The sequence below is a fragment of the Brassica rapa genome, chromosome A05, assembly GCF_000309985.2.
Source record: "Brassica rapa cultivar Chiifu-401-42 chromosome A05, CAAS_Brap_v3.01, whole genome shotgun sequence".
NCBI classification, from domain to species: domain Eukaryota; kingdom Viridiplantae; phylum Streptophyta; class Magnoliopsida; order Brassicales; family Brassicaceae; genus Brassica; species Brassica rapa.
This window is the reverse complement of record NC_024799.2, coordinates 6034807-6061077: the sequence shown is the minus strand read 5'-3', so window position 1 is coordinate 6061077 and position 26271 is coordinate 6034807. Positions and strand designations below refer to the sequence as shown.

At 35.9% G+C, this 26271-nt stretch overlaps 6 protein-coding genes and 1 non-coding gene across 13 annotated transcripts in view; 3 read left to right on the top strand and 4 right to left on the bottom strand.

Annotated features, from left to right (window-relative positions):
* The window catches only part of LOC117134085, a 905201-nt gene that overhangs the window by 403476 nt on the left and 475454 nt on the right, over positions 1-26271 (bottom strand). The window lies entirely within an intron of this gene.
* On the top strand, positions 3662-5543 carry LOC103867522 (galactan beta-1,4-galactosyltransferase GALS1). Its single transcript, XM_009145595.3, has 2 exons — positions 3662-4950; positions 5035-5543. Exons 1-2 carry the CDS (start codon positions 3833-3835, stop codon positions 5390-5392), a joined length of 1476 nt encoding a protein of 491 aa, XP_009143843.2. The 5' UTR covers positions 3662-3832; the 3' UTR covers positions 5393-5543.
* Positions 6041-7936, bottom strand: LOC103867521 (protein OS-9 homolog). Its single transcript, XM_009145594.3, has 8 exons — positions 7677-7936; positions 7537-7613; positions 7259-7462; positions 7109-7183; positions 6939-7030; positions 6785-6851; positions 6603-6709; positions 6041-6372 (listed from the first exon to the last, which is right to left on the bottom strand). Exons 1-8 carry the CDS (start codon positions 7768-7770, stop codon positions 6246-6248), a joined length of 843 nt encoding a protein of 280 aa, XP_009143842.1. The 5' UTR covers positions 7771-7936; the 3' UTR covers positions 6041-6245.
* TRNAT-AGU lies at positions 8862-8935 on the top strand. Its single transcript has one exon. It is a non-coding gene; the product is annotated as a tRNA-Thr (tRNA).
* Positions 11365-19921, bottom strand: LOC103867519 (putative nuclease HARBI1). 2 transcript variants are annotated; one of them, XM_033291766.1, is made up of 4 exons: positions 19350-19921; positions 19102-19239; positions 18879-18990; positions 11365-17569 (listed from the first exon to the last, which is right to left on the bottom strand). In XM_033291766.1, exon 4 carries the CDS (start codon positions 16739-16741, stop codon positions 15479-15481), a length of 1263 nt encoding a protein of 420 aa, XP_033147657.1. In that variant the 5' UTR covers positions 16742-17569; positions 18879-18990; positions 19102-19239; positions 19350-19921; the 3' UTR covers positions 11365-15478. The 2 variants fall into 2 exon arrangements, with proteins under 2 accessions (XP_033147657.1, XP_033147656.1); XM_033291765.1 differs by having other exon boundaries at positions 19102-19921.
* Positions 17393-18449, bottom strand: LOC103867825 (glutathione S-transferase T3-like). The gene is made up of 2 exons (XM_033291914.1): positions 17700-18449; positions 17393-17569 (listed from the first exon to the last, which is right to left on the bottom strand). Exons 1-2 carry the CDS (start codon positions 18447-18449, stop codon positions 17393-17395), a joined length of 927 nt encoding a protein of 308 aa, XP_033147805.1.
* LOC103867518 (pentatricopeptide repeat-containing protein At2g33680) lies at positions 20216-23816 on the top strand. 6 transcript variants are annotated; one of them, XM_033291731.1, is made up of 6 exons: positions 20216-20383; positions 20524-20626; positions 20765-20815; positions 21113-21186; positions 21275-21345; positions 21457-23816. In XM_033291731.1, exons 3-6 carry the CDS (start codon positions 20791-20793, stop codon positions 23660-23662), a joined length of 2376 nt encoding a protein of 791 aa, XP_033147622.1. In that variant the 5' UTR covers positions 20216-20383; positions 20524-20626; positions 20765-20790; the 3' UTR covers positions 23663-23816. The 6 variants fall into 6 exon arrangements, with proteins under 6 accessions (XP_033147622.1, XP_009143839.1, XP_009143840.1 ...); XM_009145591.3 differs by having other exon boundaries at positions 20524-20649; XM_009145592.3 differs by having other exon boundaries at positions 20244-20383; positions 20535-20649.

Genomic DNA, 26271 nt, shown 5'->3' with positions numbered 1-26271 from the left:
ATATATGAGGGGAGCGTGTAGGTGGTGGGCCCACGTTTTGATGGGCCTAGTTTAGATGGGCCAGGATTTGCTTTTTTTTTTTTTAATAATCGTTTACGTTGTTGCATTTTGTGGTGGTAACGGCTTTTGGATTTGTTTGTAACTTTTTCGTGGCTGTGACGTTGGAGTGATAGGTGGTCAGTTAGATACGTCGTCAATAGGCTATGGAATATGCTTTGTTCACAAATAAACAAGAGAATAACAAAGGGAGTGAGAGTGACTATGGCTTATAGTCAGGACTCAGGACCGTGAATCCGTGATTGCTTTTGCCTTGAGCCCTTTTTTTTATAATAAATTATATAAAGTAAGGGGCCCCAAAACCTAAAAATGCATGTACTTATTTAGTGAAGTGCATAGCAAAGTGCTTTTACTTGGATAAATTAGTTGACAAACAGAAATATCATCAATCTGATAAAATAAATTGTAGGCACTTGGATTTGCTGACACTGGATAACGGACATGGCCACAAAAATAAATAATTATGGGGAAAAGAATGAGGAAGTCATTCAACAACAACAAAAATGATTTCACTGTTGTTAAACCTGTAGATGGCAATTTTATACTAATTGAAGGTAAAATGATTGAACATGTATTGTTACTTTACCAAAAAAAAAAAGATTATCCCAAAAGCTTGAAGGTTTGCGATAAAAAAATATCAGTCGGTGGTTTACTAGTTTTTCATAACACCTATCACAGCTAAATTTAAGAAGATGTAATCATGTTAGATTTTTACCGTTTTTATTGGTCTTATGAGCATAGTTTACTTTTACCATGGAGGCTAAAACAGTTTTACCACAAGATTCACTTTGTCGGTCACAAGTTTCCACAATGGATGATCAAACACATTGCGTTTTACACGACAAACTCAGTATGCTAACTTATGATGGCCAATCACATAATGAAGGTTTCGTATAAAGGACTATTACTTGTGGTTGGAATTGATTGTAACAACGTCGACCGACACGATTGTGAAAAGATTCTGAAAAACGTTGACAGCAAGAAAAATAAACTCAAATAAACAAAATATGACGAAAAAAAACAATAAAAAGATACATGGTATCCTTCAGCTTTGCAATGTGACACATGGTCTCCTTTATTGACGTTTACGTTTTGAAAAAAAAAAGTGAAGTCTTAACTGTATTTAGCTATGATTATCAAACGGAATAAGCATGCAATCATATTCACATTAAATTTACATATGCTTGTTAATATTAAAACATAAATTATTTGCGTAGTACTCCTAAGTCTCAGGAGTTCCATAATTAGACGAAAACATCATGTTTATAATCAATTCAGGGATCATGAGACTCTAAACACTACATTAAAAGAAATATACTTATGGCGACATGTTATGTTTAATCCTTTTTGTTATGTTGAAGTTTAAACATTGCATCAACTTTGACCTACAATATTTTCTGAAACAAGAGATTCGTTGTCTAATCAAATACGTCAAATACTCTTTTCAGGTTTAAGACGCTAAGAGAGTTCACAATTTCATTAAACTATCTCCTACATGGGTCTTTTGGTGTCCAATCCATCCTAGTACTTGCAGCTTTCTCAAATTGATCTGTAGAGCACAATTTCGAAAGAACATGGATTAATGACTGACTGACTCGAATTTAGACTTTCAATAATAGCAAGTCAGTAGATAGGCTAATCAAAAATTAAACGCATACAACAATAGATAACAAGCTGAACAACCAATGTACATGTGACAACCCGTCCCGTAGATCCCAGGTTCACGGCCCTGCAGATTAATTAGTGACAATTCATCCTGTGGGAATGTTGTTAAAGAATGAGGTGGGTTCGAGGAACGCCAAATACACCAACAACCTAATTATAGAATAAAAAAGGACTCATAATAGCGGAGTTGGGGTCAGTGTCCTGCATGACCGTGAGTCTGAGGTTCTTGTGAGTGGGACGGATTGTCACAATACAATTATAGATGATACACTTTAACTGGTTAGACAACTAACGTTTATAGTGACTAATTTTTCCCCAAGAGAATTATCATTAAGGCATTTTATGTATAATCAGGGCTAGTACCATATATATACTAATACAGTGCTAATAATGTAGTGTAATGGAAGGACTCAAGCGGCCACAATCCCTAACCCCGTGATAATAGTGAACCACCATGAATTAGTTATACATTTTTTTGTAAAAATAAAATTTTAACAAATTTCTATATTTGACTCCAAATGCTATTTACACATGACATTATTTTTCAAATCACTTTTATTTTTAGACAAAAAAAATTGATATTTATTTCATATTTAGAAAAAAAAAATCTTTTAAAAGAAAATAACATTCTTCTATTTTATACACATAGAAACTATCATACTAATCATTAAAAACGTTTTTGGTTCAAATTGTGACATCTACCTTAACCTCAATTGTCTTGTGAACTAACTTAAAAATATGTTTTGAAGTTTTTTATTTTGGAGGAAAACATAAATAAAAATAAAAGAATACAATATAAATGGTATTAATTATAATAAGTTCTGCTCAAAACTATTAACGACAACAAAGTTTAGTCAAAGAAAAAAATATTAACGAATACTTAAATATAGCTTCACTCAGACTTGGATCTAGTAGCTTAAACATGGATGTGACCGTGGGACCTTCAATGTAATATTTCGACAACAAACAAGGTGATTGCTATTATTGCTCACGAACTTCATGATATATTTATTAGAGTAGGATTTTTGAATTTGTCACATTGAACTATTGTCAGTTATCAAAAATACATTTCTCTTCTAAATATTTCTTCCATTCCATTAAGATAATTTTTTTTACAAACATAGATTTTTGTGTTTTTTTATGAAATAGTTATAAATTTCAAAACAGTTAATTGATCTTAAAAAATTATTATTGGTTAAAATTTTTGAAACTGATAATCACATAAAACAATACACTTATTATAGTGATTTATTGTTTTTTTAATATACGTGAAAACATTAAAAAAAATAACTTTGCGAAATAGAAGTACTAGAATACTTTTAAATGAAATGGTACTGTGCTATAGGCTTAAAAAATCTATGTAAAATTTGTTTTATTGTATCAAGTTTTCACATGTAATTTGGATTATAAGTTTACACCATCATCAGTGAAACGGACAAACACTTTATATAAACTCAGATCGTTTATATAAATTTAATTTTTATTTTATTTGTTTTAGAACTATCAGTCATCAACACCATTCAATCTTGAGATTCGACTATGCAAAACATTTTTCAGTTAATTAGTCACTACAGCGGAATCTATTGAAAAGAATTTACAAACTCTTTTTTTCTTTTATCTTTTGACTGCAAATTAACCAACTATTTAACAAAATCTACCCCATTTCTTTTTCACTTTTCTTCTTCTCAAACCCTTTTAAAATTTTCTTTGTACTCTTTTAGTAACTTTTCATTCCCATTGGTAAACTTATAAAAAAAACAAATCATCAGAGTTAGCACCGTTACGCCAACCTGGCACAAATCAAGGGTCCCACAAGGCGATCAACTGGGAGCCAGCACTGGAGACGATCCAACTTTACGATTAGGTGCGGTGTCGTTTTCGTAAATAACAATCGATCCAAGGGCATTTATAACAACAACCTCCACACCACAACACTAGCCAAATTTAACTCATTAGACAGCCACGAGTCCCCTCTATAATCCAAACGCCGTGTCGGCAAAGCTACTATACTCACTTCTCTCTGACGCTTGTCGTCACACTAATATTTTTAATTTATTTAAATCTCTAAACCAAAACGCCGCGTTTTAGTCTCACCGTCGCCGGCAAAAAAATGCGGAAGGAAATATTACCGCCGGTGACCACCACCACCGTGAAATTCCTCGAGAAGAAGCCGTTAGTCGCTACATTGCTAGCTCTCTCCCTCGTCATGATCATCTGGAACCTTCCTCCTTACTACCACAACCTCATCTCCACCGCCGCTCGTCCCTGCTCCGCCGCCTCTCCCATCTCCCTCACCACCACCACCACCACCACCACCACGACCATCCTCTCCTCAACTGAGAACTTCACCGCCTCTCTCGCCGCCTCAACCCCGTCGGATCCGAACAAACGCGTTTTCAAACCGTTCGGAAACGCGGCGGCGCTGTTCGTCCTCATGGGAGCTTACCGCGGCGGACCTACGACGTTCGCCGTCGTCGGCCTCGCGTCGAAGCCGATCCACGTCTTCGGGAAGCCGTGGTTCAAGTGCGAGTGGCTATCCACCAACGGAACCTCTCTCCGAGCCAAAGCGGTGAAGATTCTCCCGGACTGGGGCTACGGCCGCGTCTACACCGTCGTCGTCGTCAACTGCACATTCCCCTCGAACCCCAACTCCGACAACTCCGGAGGCAAGCTCATGCTCAACGCCTACTACAACGAATCCCCCAAGCTCTTCGAAAGATTCACGACGCTTGAAGAGTCCGCCGGATCTTACGACGAGTCCAGATTCTCGCCGCCGTATCCCTACGAGTACCTCTACTGCGGCTCGTCGTTGTATGGTAACGTGAGCTCGTCGCGCATGAGGGAGTGGATGGCTTACCACGCTTGGTTCTTCGGAGACAGATCGCATTTCGTATTCCACGACGCCGGCGGTGTTTCGCCGGAGGTGAGGGAGGTTCTTGATCCGTGGATTCGTGCCGGGAGGGTCACGCTTCAGGACATTAGGGATCAGTCTGATTACGATGGTTACTATTATAACCAGTTCTTGATTGTTAATGATTGTTTGCATAAGTATCGTCACGCTGCGAATTGGACATTCTTCTTCGATGTTGATGAGTATATCTATTTACCCGATGGGAACACGCTTGAGTCGGTTCTCAATGAGTTCTCGCGTTACACTCAGTTCACGATTGAGCAGAACCCGATGTCTAATGTTCTTTGCTTGAATGACTCATCTCAAGATTATCCCAGGTACTGCTTCTTTGAGTCCACTCCACTTAGCTTTCACTTTGATTAGGGATGTGATCTTGTTTGGTGTGTTGTTGTTGTTATCAGGCAATGGGGATTTGAGAAGATGTTATTTAGGGAATCGAGAACGAACATAAGACGCGACAGGAAGTACGCGATCCAAGCCAAGAACGCGTTTGCGACAGGAGTTCACATGTCTGAAAACGTAGTAGGCAAAACGCTACACAAGACGGAGAGGAAGATCCGTTATTACCATTACCACAACACTATAACAGTGCACGAGGAGCTTTGCAGAGAGATGCTGCCTGTTTCGGCTAAGGACAATGTGACATTTTACAAGAAGCTTCCGTATGTGTATGACGACAAGATGAAGAAGCTAGTTAACACGGTTAAAGAGTTTGAGGAGAAGAAGCTTGGGAGGGAAGCTGTGAAGAATTTCTCATGACCAGAGGCATAACTTAATCCCTTTGATAAGCATTTTGTCTATAATGGTATAGTTCGTTCCCCTTTACTTGTATCACCTTCGTTTATGTTGCGTCCTCTTTTACTATTTCATTAATAACTTTTTATCAAATTTTTTTTGAACTTGTTGTGTTCTCTCGTTGAGTTTTGAACTTATAATGAAAGTCACATCACAAAAAAGAAGAAGAACTTATTAGTATAGTAAATCAGAGTAATCAAGACCTTGCTCATATGAATATATATATATGATTGATAATACATAGTAAACTGGTGGGACAAGTATAATATGGAGGAGTGTTATGTCATTCAATAATTGATCCAATGATATGAACTAATTGGGACAATATAAACATAAGCATGGAATTATTAAAAGCAAATAAGTCAAAGCTAATTATTTGTATTATTAGATGACGATTAGTTTTCAATGTGATTCGATTCTTAGGCAAGACAAAGGTAGCTTCTGGATACCTATTAAACAAGGTCATGAAAAGGAACAAACCTGATTCTTTGTAGCCTTCTATGACACTTCTATTTACAGGAAAGATTATATTTGCCTGTTATAGACTTTTGTTTCTGGTATTGCTTTAAATAATTTTCTCATGACCAGATGTAAATGGAAAACATCAAAAAGGATATGATTGAACACAAAATGAATGAGATAAGATGAATAAGAATCAACTAAAACTTGGAATAAATTCATCTCATTCATTCTTGGTGAAAACAGGTTTTGGGACCATGCACAATTCAACGAGTAAACACACCGACACTGGACATATACTAGCTCTATATAGTTACTGTATTAACTGTTACTCCTGTGATTCACTTAAAAGTAGTTTTCAAGAATCGGCAACCTTAGGTGATTCGCCTACTACTCGTTCCTCCTCGTTTCTTGTTGTGTCTTCTTCCTGCGGAATCAAATTGCAGTGGATCGTGTGTGACACTGGTTTCTCTAGCTGAAACAGCCTGCAATGCCCCCACAAGAAGAACAAGTTTAACAAACCAAAGGGATCATAAGTTTTACTATATCAACTAAATTTATGTCTCCATTTCGGACATCGTTTCAAGTTGTTTTTTGTTCTTCTCTTTGGTAATTAACATACACGATCAAACATATATTTTGCATTACGACGATGTGATGTGACAGTACAAAGTCTCTATTGAAAACAAGACTTAAAGCAAACGAGATTACTTACGGATGCTTGCACAAGGTCGGACACTGAACAGTCAGAGCGTACTTGCAAGTGGATAGCTCAGTGATAGAAGTGACCATTGCCCTGGTCTCCGCGCATACAAACCTCACCTGCATTTAGAAAATTTCAAGAATAATGAATCCTTAATTCTCAAAAATCAGCATACACTAGGCTATACCCTATACCTCGACTTCACGAGGCGTTCCTGTAAGATCACAGGTGGTTCCATTGGTGAATATATGAGAATGATACCTTCAAAAACACACAAACACAGTCTCTGAGATACACAACCTTGGGCTATAAACGTTAAAACAAAAGTAAAACCACAGCTTTATATACCTCTCTTTCATAGTAGAAGCATGAGAAACATTCTGATTAAAAGCAGCAGTTGCCTCTGCGTCATACTTACCCAAGGAAAACTCTTGCACAATCTACAGTCACATGACACAAAAGAGTATTCATAAAACCACAAAGAGAATCAAGAAAGCAGATGAAAAAAGCATATAAACCTTATTGCCATCCTCAACGTGTAACTGCCTTACAGACCCAAGATGACAAAACTCATACGACCACCAACCCTCTTGCTGCACCCCAAAAAAAAACACCGGTTCAGTTCCGGTCAAAGAAACATGAACTCAAAAGGCCCCCCCTTTACTCACCCTGAGAAGGCACTGATCATTGAGTGGCTGAAGCAGCTCATCAGGAGTCTTGAGCTTGAGCTGTTTATCAGTTTCCATCAACACAGTGCTGATGTTCTGCTGCGTAGAGGTCCATCCGGTTGCTGATTCTTCCTCCTTTGGTAAGAAACACAAGAATCTGCGCCCTTGCTTGTCAAGCATCACCATAGACTCCAGATTATCACCCTATATATTAGATCAAACACTGTTTAGGTCAAGAAACTGTGAAGATTGGAGATTTGATTTTGATTTGATTTTACCGGGTGGAAAGGTGCGTCTTCGGGGAGATACTCGATCGTGTACTTTGGTTCGCGATTGTTTCGGCTGAATGTTCCCACTGTTAAGAGAGAGATTGATCAAGAATCAATTGGAATAATCAAATTTGAGAGAAGTGAAGTACCTAGATGAGCTGGGAAGATCTGATCGGAGGAGACATTGGAGATTGAAGAGAGTGAAATTATTAGCAGAGATGATAAGATCTGCGTGATCCTCATCGTCGTCGATGATGATTCGGGAAGCGAATAGCAATGGAGGAGATGATGTTGGTTAGATTGTTGACGATGGAGGTCGCTCCATTGTATTAGCTTTTTGTTATTGGGCCGTGTCAGATCCGGCCCATTTAAATTGGATTAATATGAGCCTGCTTTAGTTAAGGTCAGAGTCTTTTTGGGTTTTACTTACAAAACGCTAGTTTCTGGTTCAGTCCGACCCGACCCGGAAAAATAAACACACCCGCTCATCAAAAGTCATAAACGAAAGTTTAAGATTCGGTTCTCAAACATGACAATGCATTTAAAAATCCTTCACAAAAAAGGTTTCCATCATTTTTATTCGATTGTTTGTATGTCACAACTTGTACTGTGGAAGGAGCCTAGCTTACACTACAACAAAGATGTTTCAGAAAAGTATAGTTACTCTCCTGTGGTTTATCAGTTTTGTTCTTGTTTCCATATATCAGACCAGTAACCTGAGGATCAGCGACTGGTTTACTCTTCTCCACGTATTGATTTGAATCCGCCACCGCCAGAAGTTCCCTAGCCTAATCAAACCATAGACGAAACTGAGATCGGACATTAGACAAAACATAAAAATGGATCCAGAGTGTCGAAATGGGTACCTGTTGTTCCTTTTTGAGATCCTGAGCCGGTTTAACCCATAGATAGTAAGCGATTGTTCCGGCGACTAACCCATAGAGAGCTTGACTTTGAATCTTTGATGATTCGATTTATCTTGGAATTAAAGAAGAAGCAAAGCAGCGATTTAAGTTTTGATCTCATATGCTTGATGCCCACTGCTAAAACCACACCGGTCACCGAGTTTGGTTAGTGGTGCCAATTCTTTAAAACATTTTTCGATTACAACGTCAAAATAAGAGTAGTTATAGTCTAAGCCAAGAGCACAGTTTTTTTTTTTTGGGTAAACATGTTAAATATTATACCATTTTTGTGTATTTTTACAGAAGCTACAAAGATCACTGGTAGCTGAAAAAAAATCGTCGTCACAAGAGAGCAAAGGTTTGTTAGATACAAGTCCATTGCATTGCTAGTCTGGCTAATTTGGTTACAGACACCTGAAGAAACCAAATGCTTTCATAGCTCAGTTGGTTAGAGCACCTGTTTAGTAAGCGGGAGGTCTTGAGTTCAACTCTCAATGAAAGCATTTATTTTTTATTTTTAGTTTTTGTCCTTTTTAAACAATGCATGGTATTTCCGAACAATATATCAAGGGAACGCCTCAAAATTCAAGAGTTATCATTTGCTTCGAGTCTTCATTAGTGTTTTGCTATCGTGTGGCATGTACTGAGCCATAATAGACAATCTATGAATCCATAAGTGGCAACGTGACATTATCTGAAAGTAGTACTTGTAGAATATATAAGTAGCTAATGAGATGCCTACAAATACAATGGTGGTTAGAACCATAATTATGAAGGACAAACTGATTCTCGATTCATTTCTTCTCTCTGCGCACAAGCTAGCTAGTATATTTAAAAATTGAGATCTGTTCTAAAAATATCTAGAAGAAGTTCATATTCTCTATTTGACACACATATACCTATAGAGACTGTTATTAGAGCATTTGCAATTTTGCATCATATCCTTCTCAATTGTTCCTGCATGTGCAGTTATCATGTTGACAAGCTGATTTGTCTTTGGATTCATCACTTTCATGTTAAAACGCAATCAATGATTGTTAAGTGCCCATAGCTTATACCAGGGGCGGAGGCTTTTAAAAAAAATATTTATATTTCTTTTTAGTTAAAATGTATTAGCCCTAATAGAAAATTAAAATGAGAAAAAGACTATGATAGCACCAAACCAAGTTTATGTTCCCAAAGTAGCACTCAAGGTTCAAAGTCACAAAAATATGTTTCATTAAAGAGGTAAATATACACTTATACCTCTTGGGTTAATTAATCCAAACCTTAGGGTTTAGAGTTAAGGGGTGGGGTTTTGGAATTTTAGGGTTTAAAATTTTATAAAAAAAATATTAAAATAAAAAATAAAAATTTTTAAAACAGTTTTAAAAAGTATTTTTAAACTATAAAAAGAAAATATGAAAAAAAAATAAAAAAAAATAAATTTCGAAAAAAAAAATTATAAAAATTTCGAATCTGAAAACATATAATCTGAAACTATATAAAAAAAAAAAAATCTTTTTTTCATTTTTTTAATTTTTATTTTATTTATTTTTATTTATTTTTGTTTGTTTATTTAATTTTAAACCAAGGGTATTAGGGATATTTTACCCTTTAACGAATGTCATTTTTGTGACTTTCTCCTTCTAGTGCTATTTTTGAGACATAAACTTCAAAATGTGCTATTATTGACAATTGCCCAACTAAAATTGACCCCACTAAAAAATGGAACCCCACAAAAATAATGGAAACACTAATAGTTAAAGACAAAATTAAATCATCCTACTATATAAAAGGGGCTAAATTAAAGTTCCCTAAACACTGCCACATAGGCAAAAAAAATCTTCACCAATCATTCAGCCATATCACTACCGGACTAGGCCTCACCAAATAAATAGGAACATAGTTTTGTCACGGGCTGGTCCAACTCCTGAGTATCACTAAAAACCTATAAACTCATTCAGCCCACAGTTTTGTCACGGGCTGGTCCAACTCCTAAGTATCACTAAAAACCTAGAAACTCACTCAGCCCACATCCCGTAACCTTTTGCTCAGCCCACATCCCGTAACCTTTTGCTATGTCTCAAGAATACACTCAGCCTCCACCTTAAAGAATACTACTATTGTATTGAATACAATACATTATTAGTCTAGACTGATTTAGAAATAAGTTCTTATGCTTAAATAATATTAAAAAATCTAAATTATTACTTAGAAAAATATAGATGAATAAATAACTCATTTTACATAATGTTGATAAACATCATAAGTGCTCTATATACAAATCAGTTGGAAAACACACATGTGAATCACAAAAGTCCAAAATCAAAGACAAATTCTCCAATCAATAACTTTCTCACAAAGAACGTATCTTCACTTTTACCTATTAAAATCTTTGAATTTTAATTCAAACCAAAAATATTTATTAAAAATAACAATATAATCTCTGAATTATATTCATTATTTGTTTGTATGTAATACCATTTTCTATAATAATTTTAAATTGTTTCATAAATTTATATAAAACCATTAAAAAAATTTTGATACAAAATTTTCACCATAGGACGGGCCAACCACTCTGGAGATTATAATGGAGACGTTTCTATTGACGTTTTTAATAACTAATTGCAAACAATTATTAGTATTGTTATATTAATTTAATGCTCTAATCCAAAACTCTAATAAAAAAAAGGAAATTACATGTTTACCACTTTCATGGTACCACTTTTCAGTTTTATCACCACTAAATAGACATTTTCAAAAATACATTCTTCATTAAGTAGCAAAATACTCTTATGCCCTTGTTATTTATATATATAATAAATCATTATTTAAATAAAAAATTAAAAATTAAAAAATTAAAAAAATTAAAAAAAAATAAAAGAAAGATAAAAAAAAAATTTAAAAAATTAAAAAAAATAGAAAAAAGTAAAAAAAATTTATGTTTTCGAATTATACTTTTTCAAATTCGAACTTTTATATAAACTTTTTTTTTGAATTTTTTTTTTCGAATTTTTTTTGAAATTTTTATTTTCAAATTTCTTTTTGAAAAATGAAAATTATGTTTGAAACTATTTTTAAATTTTTTTTATATATTTTTAAGTATTTATTTATATATTTACTATAATCCTAAATTTCAAATTCTAAAAACCATATCCCACCCCTCAACTCTAAACCCTAAGTCTAGATTAGTTAATTCTAAGAGTATAATTGTCTTTTACCCTTCATTAAAAGTGAGGGTAAAAGTGTGTAAACATGAAAAGTTGTACTATGAATGTGTTATTTGTGGCAATTTTTCATAAAACAAATATAAAAGCACATCATTATAATTGTTTGCAAATGTAGGTTTTCCTTTTATATAGTACTGATGTTTTTAATTTTAAAATACAAATTATGGACCATTTTACACTGTCTATCATAAAATACTAATTCCACACACATACACTATAAAATTCGATGAAAATTGAAACCTACTAGCAAACCCACCAAAATAATAAAAAATTAACACTTCCAAATATTCATGATTCGTCCTTTTTTTAAAAAAAAAATGGAAGTTGGGCAATAAAAAATAAACAAACAAACTATCTTCACTTCAAAAATCCAATTTTTTATAATTAAATTAAATTCTGTTCACTTCAAATACATATTCTTTAATTAAAGAAAAGAAATCCAATTTTTTTTAAAAAACAAACAAACTATAAGTTTATAACTACGCTCACTTCAAAAAAATATAAAAATATAAAAGATGGGCAATAAAAAAATAAATCCCACTGTTATATGTGCAGATCATGCAGCCGGATATCACAATAACCGGAGCGACAACCTCGAACCGCAACCAATAATTATTAGGATCATTAGGATGTGGCCCATCACAAATCACAAAAACAAAAATGCTTTCTTAAGAACACCTTTCATTTATCTTGACATCCAAGTTTGTCTAAAAGATACTATGTTTTTATTATTCCAACTACATTTGAAATGATAACTTTAAACCACTTAACAGGAACAAAAAATGTACCAACGGTTCGAGGAAGGGAAAATTTATCACATTAGATATTTTAATCTCCTTTCCAATAACCAACGGTACATGCTTACAGTTCAACTATACATAATCAATATCAACGAGACAACAATTATTACACAGATTGCAGAAAACATTCCACCAATACCTTCATGCATATTACGGCCCCAAAACTATCCCCAGTTGATTAGCTTAACAAGTGCAACCAATTTTCTCCCAGGTAAAAAAAAACCATTACCGGTCTCGCAAACAAATAAATTCTTTTTTTCCTCACTAAAAACAAATTATTATCACAGATGTTGTTGGCCGAATATGCCTCATCCAAGGAAGTGATATATATAACAAGAACACAGATACAAAGATCATCATTGCATTGCGTTTACATAGGTACTAACACTTTATTAAATAATATTTATTTTAAGCAATAAATAAATAATACAATCATTATTTGTAGATCCAAAATGGTACGTCTAACTATCTGGAACAACAAGGCAGAAAATTTCAGGGAGCTAAATCGCATATCTACCAGGAAAAACTAAATCGTAATCATCACAAGTATCATTCCACGGTTACATGAAGGTAATAAACTAAACATAAAGTTTATGTCAAAATAAATGCTTACAAATATTTTACTTTTTCAGGGATATTATCACTTACAATCACACCTGGATCGCGCTTTTACTTCGACACCGACATTGATATCATACAACGCTTCCAAAAGAGGAATAAACTTTTATCTTAAGCCTGATAACTAACGACACCACTAAATACTCAAAAATACTCTTTTCTCCTACGAAAATTGATTGCTCAACACAATATATTATTCAAACTTACTGTTATTTAAAAAAAGAGAAAATGATCACCCCATCACATTCAAACCAAAACTCTAAGGTTAAATCTACAACACACAAAATTAACAAACAACTTCTTAAACTAAAAAAACTACCAATCAAAAGTATAAATTTACTTAATTTGAACATGTTATCCGCGCGTTGCGCGGACACCGGATCTAGTTTATTTAATAAAATTTGGATTTGTATTAATTTTTATCTCAATTTTTACGATTGCAAAAACTCATGAAATCAATATGTTTTAATTTTAAACTTAGTTACATATTAGTTTTAAGCCCAAATTATATAGGCCCAAATAGTATAGTAATTTATGTTAAGAACATTAAAAATAAATTAATAAACAAACTCATCTTCTTCAAAAATGTGAAATCAAACATGTTTTGGACTAATTTCAAATTGGATTTTTTTTTAATCTTATATTTTGGTGTTTGATTATTTATTTATCAAACTAAAGATGATTATGATTCATTGATTCAAATTCAACAAAAATATTTAGGGTTTATGTTAATAACCTGAATATTTTTAACAGCTAGTTTCATATTTAGAAATTGACTAACTTTTTCTTAATTAGATAAATAATGGGCCAATTATATAGATGATCCTGGTGAAACAAAAAATATTGTAATATCCCTATAATCAAAGAAAAAAAAGTAAAATATGAATATTTAACTCGAGAACTTTATCAACTTCGAGGTCATAAGGCAATACTCATAAAAAATACACATCAAAACGGTTTAATCATTCTTAGTTTGATCAATTTGGTAATTGGTTGGAATAAATATGTTTCTATTTTTTATCGAAACAAATATTTAAAGATATAGTCAATGAAACTGTAATAAAAAGGTTTCAGATTATGAAGATTGTAGAATATAGTTTTTATATAGTTTATTAATTATGTTAAAAACATTTTTGATCCAGTTCAAAAAGTTTATGGCTCCGCCACCGGCTCATACTCAACCCTGACATCCGGGTTTGGTATAGTCTCATTCCAGTCTATCTTCCATAGTACTTCTTCGTCTCTTTTAAGAGTTTTCTAGAGGCTATCACACCAAAAGAGCAGAGCTGCGGAGGATCAAAACCTATGGTCTGTTGACTTTGTCTATAAGGTCAGGATCTTCATCTTTGGGTTCCTTTGGTGAATCCACTTTTATCAATGGCTCAATAATGTTGTCTGCTAACAGAACATCTGATGCACCGGATTGTCCCATGGTCCATAACTTCTTCTGGGAGTGATGGTAGCTGAAGGGTCAGAGACTCAGAGAAAACTCTTTAAGTTGTTATTTCCAAACAAGTTAGTTTACAGAGAGAACACCTTCCACTGTTATCCCTTATGATTCTCAACTTCATAAACACTTATCAACTTTGGTTATATGACAATATTTTTAGTTGAAGTTCATTTATCTTAGTGTACAGAGACATAACTTCGGTTATATGGTCTTTGTCTCAAGGAAAATTAAACTTGTAGAATTAATCCTTAGTCATACGAAACTTAGCATCAAAGTCGTTGTAATATAGTGGTAAGTATTCCCGTATGTCACACGGGTGACCCGGGTTCGATCCTCGGCAACGGCGTCTATTTTAAGTTTCCTGAAATTTTTTTAACAAAATTTTGTTGTTTCTATAAATTCTCTAGATCGTTCGTCTCTCCTTATATTTCCGATTCAAACCAATTAGAAACCTACAAACCAGGATGAACAAATAGAGCAAATTAACCTATAGGAGTGATAAAATATTAAAATTGGTGTAGTAATAACTTGTTTACGCGATATGAGTGATGTCCGAATTGAGTGATATTTGCGTTTTTCTTCATAAACGATTAAACAGATTTTATTTTTGACGAATAGAAAAAGTAAAACAATCTCAAAAACCGCAACAAAAAGCCCATAATCAATGAAGGGCCCATTGTGTTAAAGACAAAACCGTAAATTTTGAAAATAAGAGCATCTACATTGGTGAACCCCCTTTGGGGTTCATACCAATTTTTTAATATATTTATGGTGGGACCATGAATAGTGATGAACTTCTTGATTTTGTACTTCTCCATTAGTGAACCCGAAGAAGGGGTTCATAGGAATTAAAATAATAATTTTTTTAAAAAAATTTAGTTTTGATTTTTTTTTTAATACATGAATAAAATATAATAATTTATAAAATTTTATTCATTACATTGATAATTGATGAACATAGAAAGATTATTCATTACCGAATTTTTGCCATACATTTTCAACTAAATCAGCTTTCAACCTATCATGTTTTCCTGAATCCCGAAGTTCATGGCGCATGCCTAGCATATTATGTGCATGCAAACTTTCTCTCGTTTTGACCTTCGAACCTCTGCTTGACTCTCCTGACTCGAACTCAGATGTATCAGTAAGACTGTATCCGTCTCGTTCGTCCTCCACTATCATATTGTGCAATATGACACAAGTTCTCATAATTTTCCCTATCTTTTCCTTGTCCCATAGTAGAGCAGGGTTTTTAACTATTGCAAACCTCGATTGCAAAACCCCGAAAGCACGTTCGACATCTTTTCTGGTGGATTCTTGACGTTGGGCAAATAGCTCAGCTTTAGGACCTTGAGGAAGTGGGATGGATTGGATAAATGTTGACCAATTCGGATAAATTCCGTCAGTAAGGTAGTACGCCATACGGTAAGTGTGGTTGTTGACCTTGAATTTAACTTTAGGGGCTCGACCTTGCAGTATATCATCAAAAACTGGTGACCGATCAAGAACATTGATATCGTTGAGGGTACCTGGTAATCCGAAAAATGCGTGCCATATCCAAAGATCTTCTGATGCCACAGCCTCTAAGACAATTGTTGGTTTTCCTGAACCACGGGTGTATTGGCCTCTCCAAGCCGTTGGACAGTTCTTCCACTGCCAATGCATACAATCAATGCTGCCTATCATCCCGGGAAACCCGCGCTTCTCGCCAATGTCGAGTAATCGTTGAAGATCTTCCGGTGTTGGTGTTCTTAGATACTCAACTCCAAACAATTGTACTATCCCATTAGTGAAATGTTCTAAACATAAAAGTGCAGTACTTTCACCAAGTCGAAGATATTCGTCATACGTATCTCCAGATTGACCATATGCGAGCATACGTATAGCTGCAGTACATTTTTGAAGTGGTGATAGGCCGTACCTGCCGTGAGCATTTCTTCTTTGCTGAAAGTATGGAACTTCAGTAGTAAGGCGATCAACAATGCGGAGGAACAAGGGTTTGTTCATTCGAAAACGCCGCCTAAACATCACCGGCGGGTAAGTGGGATTTTCGTGGAAATAGTCGTTCCATAGTTGAATGTGTCCTTGTTCCCGATCTCTTTCAATATAAGCTCTTTTTTTGGGCTTGTTGGTTTGAACATCTAGTAGGGAGTCGATGATATTATCAAATTCTTCGTCAAACATATCTTCAAAGGCTTCATCAACGCCATCTGACTCTGAGGATGTCATAACTGAAAAAAACAAATATTTTAAATATCTCTACGAATATCATATATTCGTTTTTAATTATAACTTATATGTGGAACATTAAATTTTATTTTAAATATCTCTTGGAATATCATATTTTCGTTTTTAATTATAACATTAATTTAAAAAAAAAAAAATAAATCTTGGAATGTCATATTTTCGTTTTTAATTATAACTTATATGTGGAACATTAATTTTTTTTTTTCAATAAATCTTGGAATTTCATTTTTTCGTTTTTAATTATAACTTATATGTGGAACATTAATTACAGACTATAGATAACAAAACAAAGAATTTTAGATTTTACTTGGTCACTCGATTTTGTAGTCGGCGAGTGTCTAGTGGTTGGCTGGTTCGACAGAACAAGAGTGAGGCAGCTGGTTTGAGAGAACAAGAGTAAGGCGGATGGTTTGAGAGAACAAGATGGAGGGGTATCGACCTTGAGAGAACTATGATTTGTAGATACAGAGAAGAGAACTATGCTTTGGCATTTGAGAGAAGAGAACATAAACACATGTTAGAGAGAAGAGAAATACTTGTCCTTTTTATAACAAACTTTTACAAGTCCCGTGAAGTGTAGAGACAAACAAAATACTACACTTCATATTACAATCCGTGACACCAAGTTCATCACTAGTGTCTAGTACAAACACTGACCTGCTGCGACCCAAAAGATACATGTAGTACTACAACTACATGAACAACCCGTGAACTACTACTACTACAATACCCGTGACACCTACAAAACCCATCAAGTCCAGACTTTATCTCCCATATGCCCGTGACCAACGGCCCCACAGATCCTTTCACCTGCAAAATAACACAGAAGAATATAAGTTTCCAGTCAACAAAAGCAGTTGTAAAATTATCAAAGCAAGTAAAGAAGCAAACAAAGAGTTCAAGAAATTTTCAACTAAACAACCTAAAGCATCTCAGAAACAAGTTTGTCCTTCAAAGCGACCTCAGCTTCAGTTAGAGTAGCTATGTTCTTAGAGAGGAGACGATCAAGTATTTTCTGTTTCGAAATATTCTGTTTCTTCTCTAGAATGATCTCCAGGCGATCAAATGCAGCTTCATTGCCAGGCTTCTTGCGTTTGGCTGCTTTGCAAGCCTTAACGCCAGGAGGCCTAGCCTCATCCGAGTCAGGCACCGTCTCCGCAGCTTCCTTCATTTTCGCCTTTCCACCATCTCTTGATATAGAGTTCGATCTCCACTTCTGATCATACCTCAGCTCCCTCCACGCGTGTTCAAGTGCAAACTTCGCCTGGTGGTCGTTAAAGAAGATGTCATGAGCTGACTTCATGACATCGTTCTCGTTCTGCCCACTTGATTGCTCCTTCAATGCTGCCTCATAGCTTCCCACAAATTTACACACTTGTTCATTCACCCTTCCCCACCTCTGCTTACACTGACTCCACTCTCTAGGTAGAAAGCCACCTAGCTGAGCGCTTGCATTAAAGTAATCCTCTATTCTTCTCCAAAACGACCCTAGTTTCTGCTGGTTACTAACTATGGGATCTTTGCTTGTGTTTAACCAGGCACTGATGAGGATAATGTCTTCTTGAGTCGTCCACTTTCTCCTTTCACCAGCCGGTTTAGGAACCTCAGACGACCCTACTTCTACGGTTTTACTGGACTGGGAAGATAATAGGTTCACAAAACCGGGAGAACTTTGTGAAAACGTATCCATTTTGGTTTGGGGTTGTGTTTTGTTGTTTGTTAGAAGTTTTAAAAAGGATTATGTATTTTTTAAAGAACTACTTGCGTTTGAGTTACGTGTGGTTTCCTAACTACCAAACATTCATTACACTTAATTAGACAACAACTTGTTCACAGACATTCATTACACATCAAATCAATTCTAAAAAACTCTAAAACGTTTAAGACACAGCCAGCGGAACCAAACTAGTACTAGATATTTAATGAAGTACTACTACACTCCCTACTCTAGATATTTAATGAACAAGTTAAGTCTCAGTTCAACCAGAGGAAGCAAGTAACCACACGGAAACAGTTCCTACTCGAGTTCCTAGTTAAGTCTCAGTTCCTACTCTACACGGAAACAGTTCCTACTCAAGTTCCTAGTTAAGTTCTACTTCAGTTTAGTTTGAAAGTTTACCTGTTCTGTTTCAGTCGAAACAGGCCTTCTCCAGAGCAGCCGCCTGGACTGTGAGGTTATAGACGTCACCGGTGAGCTTATCAAGCAGCAATGTGAGCCTCTTAACCTGTGCCTACATAAGAGATAAAGAAAACTTGTAACTCATAAAAACGTAAAAAGTGTTCACAAATTTGATGATCTCAAATTTGATGATCACCCAAAGAGATAAAAAGTGTTCACAAACCTCAAGACTCTCGATCTGTTTAGTGAGAATGGGCACACATTTGATGATCTCAACAGCCTCATCCACACGCTCACGCATGCGTACCATCTCCTCCTGGACACCTATAACCCAAGGCTGACGGTAATGCAACCCATCAGCCTTGGTTAAACCACGGAAACATCAGTCAGACAACATATTTAACTAGAAAATTTAGACAACATAATAAGACATGTGAGATTAATGAAGGGAATGCGAATGATGTGGGTTACCTCGTAGTTTATGCAGCTGAAGAAGCGCTTCCCGGGACGCGTGTCGTACTCCTCCTTCACCCGAACCTCGTCGATGATTCTACCACCACACGGACAGCTTGTCGGCATCCCATATGACGAATCGGCAACGTTGTACAGGTGGTCGATGAACTCCTGCTTCCTCTTAAAATCTGTTATCTCGTCTGAGGGATCCATCTGAAACAGAGAAATGAAATTGATTAACCCTTTTCTATTGAATCAAAAATAATCAAAACCGTGAATCGATTGAGACAAAAGTAGTCAAAACCGTGAATCGAACCCAGTACAAGATCTAAACCCACTTATCGAAACCCCCAAATTCTATTTTGAACCCTAACTCGAAAAACCCTTTTCGATTTCCAATCCGCGAGAATCGAACCTTAAAACTATAAATCGAACCCCTAGACGAGGTAATACAGCATTAAATCAAAACCCTTCTCGATTTCGAACCCTAAATCGTAAAAAAAAAATTGAAATTTCCCCTAAGTCGATTTCGAAACCAAAACGACATCAATATAAAGGAGATTCCAGTCGAGACCCACCTCTGTTAGTAGAGGAGACAATAACTCGTCGAATCGATGGAGCAAATTCGAGAAATAGGGACAGAGATCGTCGTCGCACGGGGTTTCGCCGGGAGGAAGAAACCCTAGAGTTTTCGAGACAAAAGAGAGAAATGAATCTCTCTCCCCTTTCCACCGCGTGACGTCGACGCCGCGTCTCCAATCAATTCGCGACACGTGGTGTGAACCCGTATCGGACGGGGTCACTCGTAAGGGGCGGGTCGCGAGAAATAACCCATTTAATCTTTATTTTTAATGGTCCGGCCCTATGATACTGAGCCCATGAACCTGTCTAAAACCTCTAATGGGGCTGCTCTAACGCCCCCTAACTTGGTTCAACATCGTATCGCATGCTCTCTCACCGCACTTACTCTAGCCGTCTCTGTATCCTGCGCCGTCGTCACCATTTCACAGCCGTCACCACCATTACTCTCCTCCCCACTGCTAGCTGAATTCGTAAGTCTCTCTTCTTGTAGATGTGTTCACGGTTCTGTTTCTTTAAAATTATATCTGCGCACAATCTGTTCGATCAAATGCCTTAGATAGCCATGTGATGTAAGAGCAGACTTCTCCCTCATTTTTTGTATGACTGTTAGTGATATTGCAGCCTTTAAAAGCCCGCTTCTTTAGAAGAAGAAGCTAAGTGGGACAAATGAATAGGCTTAGAGTTCCTTTACTTGGTGGTTCTTCTAGCAAAATGTAAAGTATCGATCTTTCTCTGGGTATGTTTTCTCATAGTTCCTTGTCAAGTTCTTTTTTTTTGTTCAATTATAGTTGTCGAGTCATTTAAAGTTCAGTTGAACTTGCGCCACTAATGTCGGAAAATCTTATACTCAGGCTGCGCTAAAGGATTTGAACATTCAATGATTAAAACTCCTGCCGTGAAGGGTAAATTTTGTTTTACTTTTGAAACTTTTTGTCATGCTTCTTCGTTGAGAATGTGTAAAATATCATGGAGAAGTTTCAAGGTACTTTTTAAAGGGTTGTCAGGGCGGTGCTGGCAAGAGATTTTTTGAACTTAGGATATGATTGACGTAAATATGAATCAGTGTGCTTGCTGGATTTTGAAATATACTAGGTGTTTCAGGGGGATGTAAGCTTTAGCGTTAGGCGTAATGTGAGTGGGTTTCCATGCACTCTCTGAGTAATTTGGATTTTGAATGTTGCTCCTTGTGTAATCAACAGCAATAAAGAAGAAAGTAGAGAGAGATATTTACGGAGCTGGAAGTATTGGCCTTTTCACTGAATTGGACAGGGAGGTAGAGAAAATACCTCTGTCTCAGCATCTTTGTGATATTTGAATATCTTTTACTACCATTAAGATGGATATTCATTCAAAATTGTTAGAGTTTGGCAAGAAGACCGAAACCTGGATTGGAAGAACACAGTGGTCTAGAAAAATTAACAGAAGAGACCCTGTAAGTACTTTATCTTTCCGTTATATGATTTTCTTTCACCCTTTTGTTCATAGGCATGGGTCAGAAGATATTATCTAACAATGGATAATCTGAACATTGCGTTCCCTACAGGGACAAACAATGTTCAACATCAATCAAAGAAATGCATCCGAGTACCTCCCAGACAGAACTCAATCCTGTCACTCCGACTTCGACGTTTTTACACCAACTGACACGTCATTCACAGCAAAGGAACCTCAAGGCTGGACGCGCAGTTCATGCACAGATCATCAGAGCTGGAGCATCGACATGCACCAAACATGCCAACGGCCTGGTTAATCTCTACGCTAAATGCGGACACTTACCCAAAGCCCACTCCATCTTCAGCTCCATTATAAGCAAGGATGTCGTATCCTGGAACAGTCTCATCACTGGATACTCCCAGCACGGCGGTCTCTCCAGCTCCCGCACCGTTATGCAGCTCTTCCAGGAGATGAGATCTCAAGATGTGCTGCCAAACGCTTACACCCTCGCTGGAATTTTTAAAGCTGAATCGAGTCTTGGAAGTTGTACAGTTGGGAGGCAGGCTCACGCGCTTGTGGTCAAAATGTCAAGCTTTGGGGATATATACGTTGACACTTCGATGTTGGGCATGTACTGTAAAGCGGGCTTCGTTGAGGACGGACTCAAAGTCTTCGCCTTTATGCCTGAAAGGAACACCTATACGTGGTCCACCATGGTTTCTGGTTTTGCAACAAGAGGACGCGTTGACGAGGCCATTAAAGTCTTCAATCTGTTTCTTAGAGAGAAGGACGAAGAAAGTGATAGCGACTATGTCTTCACCGCGGTCCTTAGCTCGCTGGCTGCAACCGAATACGTAGGCCTAGGCAGGCAAATCCATTCCCTCACGGTTAAAAATGGTTTGCTCGTGTTTGTAGCTTTGAGTAACGCGCTAGTTACCATGTATTCAAAGTGCGAGAGCTTGAACGAAGCATGCAAGATGTTTGACTCTTCTGATGATAGAAACTCGATTACATGGTCAGCAATGGTCACTGGTTATTCTCAGAATGGGGAATCACTCGAAGCAGTGAAGCTTTTCTCGAGAATGTTCTCTGCTGGAATCAAGCCTAGCGAATACACGATCGTTGGGGTTCTCAATGCGTGCAGTGACATTTGCTATGTAGAAGAAGGGAAACAGCTTCATTCCTTTTTGTTAAAGTTGGGATTTGAGAATCATTTGTTTGCGACTACAGCTTTGGTTGACATGTACGCGAAAGCTGGTTGTTTAGAAGATGCTAGGAAAGGGTTTAACTGTCTACAAGAACGTGATGTCGCTCTTTGGACGTCGATCATTAGCGGGTATGTCCAAAACTCAGATAACGAAGAGGCTATGATTCTGTACTGCGGGATGAAAAGTGAAGGTATTATCCCAAATGAACCAACCATGGCAAGTGTTTTAAAAGCTTGCTCCTCTCTAGCTACCTTGGAGCTGGGGAAGCAAGTACACGGTCACACAATCAAGCACGGGTTCAGCTTGGAAGTTCCAATTGGTAGCGCGCTTTCTACAATGTACTCAAAGTGCGGGAGTTTAGAAGATGGGAGCCTCGTCTTTCAAAGAACTCCTTACAAAGACGTTGTCTCTTGGAACGCGATGATCTCAGGCCTTTCCCATAACGGACGTGGAGATGAAGCCTTAGAGCTTTTCGAGGAGATGTTAGCGGTAGGAACAGAGCCGGATGATGTCACGTTCGTGAACGTTATATCAGCGTGTAGCCATAAAGGGTTTGTGGAGAGAGGCTGGTCTTATTTCAATAATATGTCCGATCAGTTTGGGATTGTTCCAAAGGTGGACCACTACGCGTGTATGGTTGATCTGCTGAGCCGCGCAGGACAGCTCAAAGAGGCGAAAGAGTTCATCGAATCAGCTGGTATCGATCACGGTCTATGCCTTTGGCGGATACTGCTAAGCGCGTGTAAGAACCATGGGAGCTGTGAGCTAGGAGCTTACGCAGGGGAGAAGCTAATTGCTCTTGGATCGAGGGAGTCGTCAACTTATGTGCTGTTGGCAAGCATTTACACGGTTTTAGGGAGGATGAGAGATGTGGAACGAGTTTGGGGACTCATGAGAGCGAACGGGGTGAGCAAAGACGTGGGTTGTAGTTGGATCACTTTGGAGAAGCAGTGCCATACATTTGTTGTGGGAGACACAATGCATTATAGGATTGAAGAGATAAAGGATTTGGTTAGATTGGTGAGTAGACCGATGATGGAAGAAGGGTTCACAACTGTGTTGGATTCTTCTCATGTCGAAGAAGGAACACAATTAGTTTTGTCATGATTTTATCCGTCTATTATATATCGAGTAGAGATATAAATTTTGTTGTATTCTTTTATATTTATAGGTTTTTAGTTCAAGTGTGTAACCTTTTTGTATGAAATTATATAACATATAGTTATATCAACCTATCAAATGTGATTGAATTTGATTAGTATGCAACTATGCATATGGAGAATGGATACAACTTTTGAAATAAATAGTTAATGAAGAAACTACTGTGCAAGCACGTAGATGTAGTGGTGACCTGTGAGAGAGAAAGACTACAATCTCTTAAACTACTGATTACATGTTCTTGAATCATCTTTCTTGGTTCGACTTGTACATTTATATAAATGAAATCTCTGACATCATCTCTCTTATTATTGTTTGATTAAAATCTTAAACGTGATTGCCGGTTTTTAGGCTTCAACAACAAACATGTGTTCTCTTGCTTCTGTTTTATTTACTCTCCAATGTGTTTTGTTTTATGTGTGAGATAATTGACTTGATTTTTTTTTTTGTTTCTCTATCTTTTTATGAGAAAAAGATTAGGATAGCACCAAACCAAATTTTTGTTCCTAAACTAGCACTCAAAACTAGGGATGGGCGTTTGGTTACCCGTTCGGGTTGGGGTCGGGTATTTCGGATTTTCGGATATTCCGGTATAGGGATAGAGAACCCGTTCGGATATTTCTGTACTTCGAATCGGGTTCGGGTATTTTTAGTTCGGGTTCGGTTATTTTGAATCGGGTTCGGATATTTATATTTTAAAAGAAAAAAAAATAATTTTTTTCACTTTTTTAAGTTTTTTATATTTAAAAATATAGATTTCACTTAACTGAATTTTTATTTTTATAGATTAAATAATTAATAGGTTTGGAGATAATATTTCAAAAACAAATAGATATTAACTTGGGTATTGTTTTTAAACTTTGAATGTAATTTTTGTTAATACATGAAACAAAAAGTTTGACATGCAATTTAAATGAATATCAAATCATTTTCTCCATAATTATATATACACTTATGATTTATAGTATGTGTAACATCAATATAAATATTTAATAAAAAAAGAGAGATGTAAACTAGAAATACAAGGGTAAATATATATATATGTTCATTTATCTTCGGATATTCATTCGGGTTCAGATATTACCCGTTCGGGTTCGGATATCCAATATCTCCTAACTTAATATCTGTTCGGGTATTTTGCTACTTCGGTTCGGATTTCGGTTCGGGTTTTTCGGATCGGGTTCGGGTGCGGCTTCGGGTATCGGGTAAGGTGCTCACTCCTACTCAAGGTTCAAAGTCACAAAAATGGATTTCATTAAAGAGGTAAATATACACTTATACCCATTGGGTTAATTAATCCAAACTTTAGGGTTGGGGGTGGGGTTTTGAAATTAGGGTTTAAAATTTTATAAAATAAAAAATAAATACTAAAAAAATTTAAAATAAAATTTAAAAAAACAGTTTCAAAAAGTATTTTTGAATTATAAAAAGAAAATTTGAAAAAAAAAAATTCGAAAAAAAAAATTTCAAAAAGAAAATAAAAAAAATTTAGAATCTGAAGACATATAGTCTGAAACTATTAAAAAAAAATCTTTTTTTTCATTATTTTTATTTTTATTTTATTTGTTTTTGTTTATTTTTGTTTGTTTATTTACTTTTAAACTAAGGGTATTAAGAATATTTTATCTTTTAATGAATGTTATTTTTGTGACTTTTTCCTTCTATTGCTATTTTCGAGACAAAAACTTAAAATGTGTTATTATGGACAATTGCCCTCTTTTTATCCATTGTTATGATTTTCTGTCATCAATACATAGATGTTATGTCTAAGAGAACCCGGCCATCTGGCCAGAAACTATACATCAAATGTATAATAGTATTAGCCTACATTCATATAAAGAATATTAATCTGTTCATACAGCTGAATATTTTGACAGAGTTTGACTATTCAATCACACGTGATTTGGTACGATATTTTTCTAGCACAAGTTGTGATGACCGAATGACTTTTTAGCAAATTAGAAAAAAAATATTAACTAACTTAAAAGTCAATTCCATAACCACTAGCGATTAAAAAAAAACATGACATTAAACTATTATTAACTCTTAGTAAAGGCGACAAGCATCTTCCTAAACTTGATGATAAACCTTAGGAAAAGAGATGTTATAAGCAACACTTTGATTAAGCTTTTGAACATAACAACCAACTGACAGTAAGAGATATAGATATCAATCGTAGTCATGACTTTAATAGAAAGAACATATCAAAATCTCAACAATCACATAGAAGATTCGACTTCATATAGCATATGTGTAACTACCACTGGTTGTTAGTCTTAGGCATCAAAGTTTCTATTTATTTCATCATTAGCTATTTATACTTTTAAAAGCAATAAGAGTCAATAAATAATAATTGCAAAACCAATATGCTTATTCCATCAATGAGATGTCCAATCACCAACAACATTAGCTAACTAATGATACCATTTCATGAGAAATCAAATCAATAATCGTGTCTAATTAGGTTGCTAACAAAATTTGGTTTTGCACCGGTTTTGGTAACATAGCCGAAATATTAGATATAGCCAGTGTAATTACGACACGTGGACGGCGAGAAT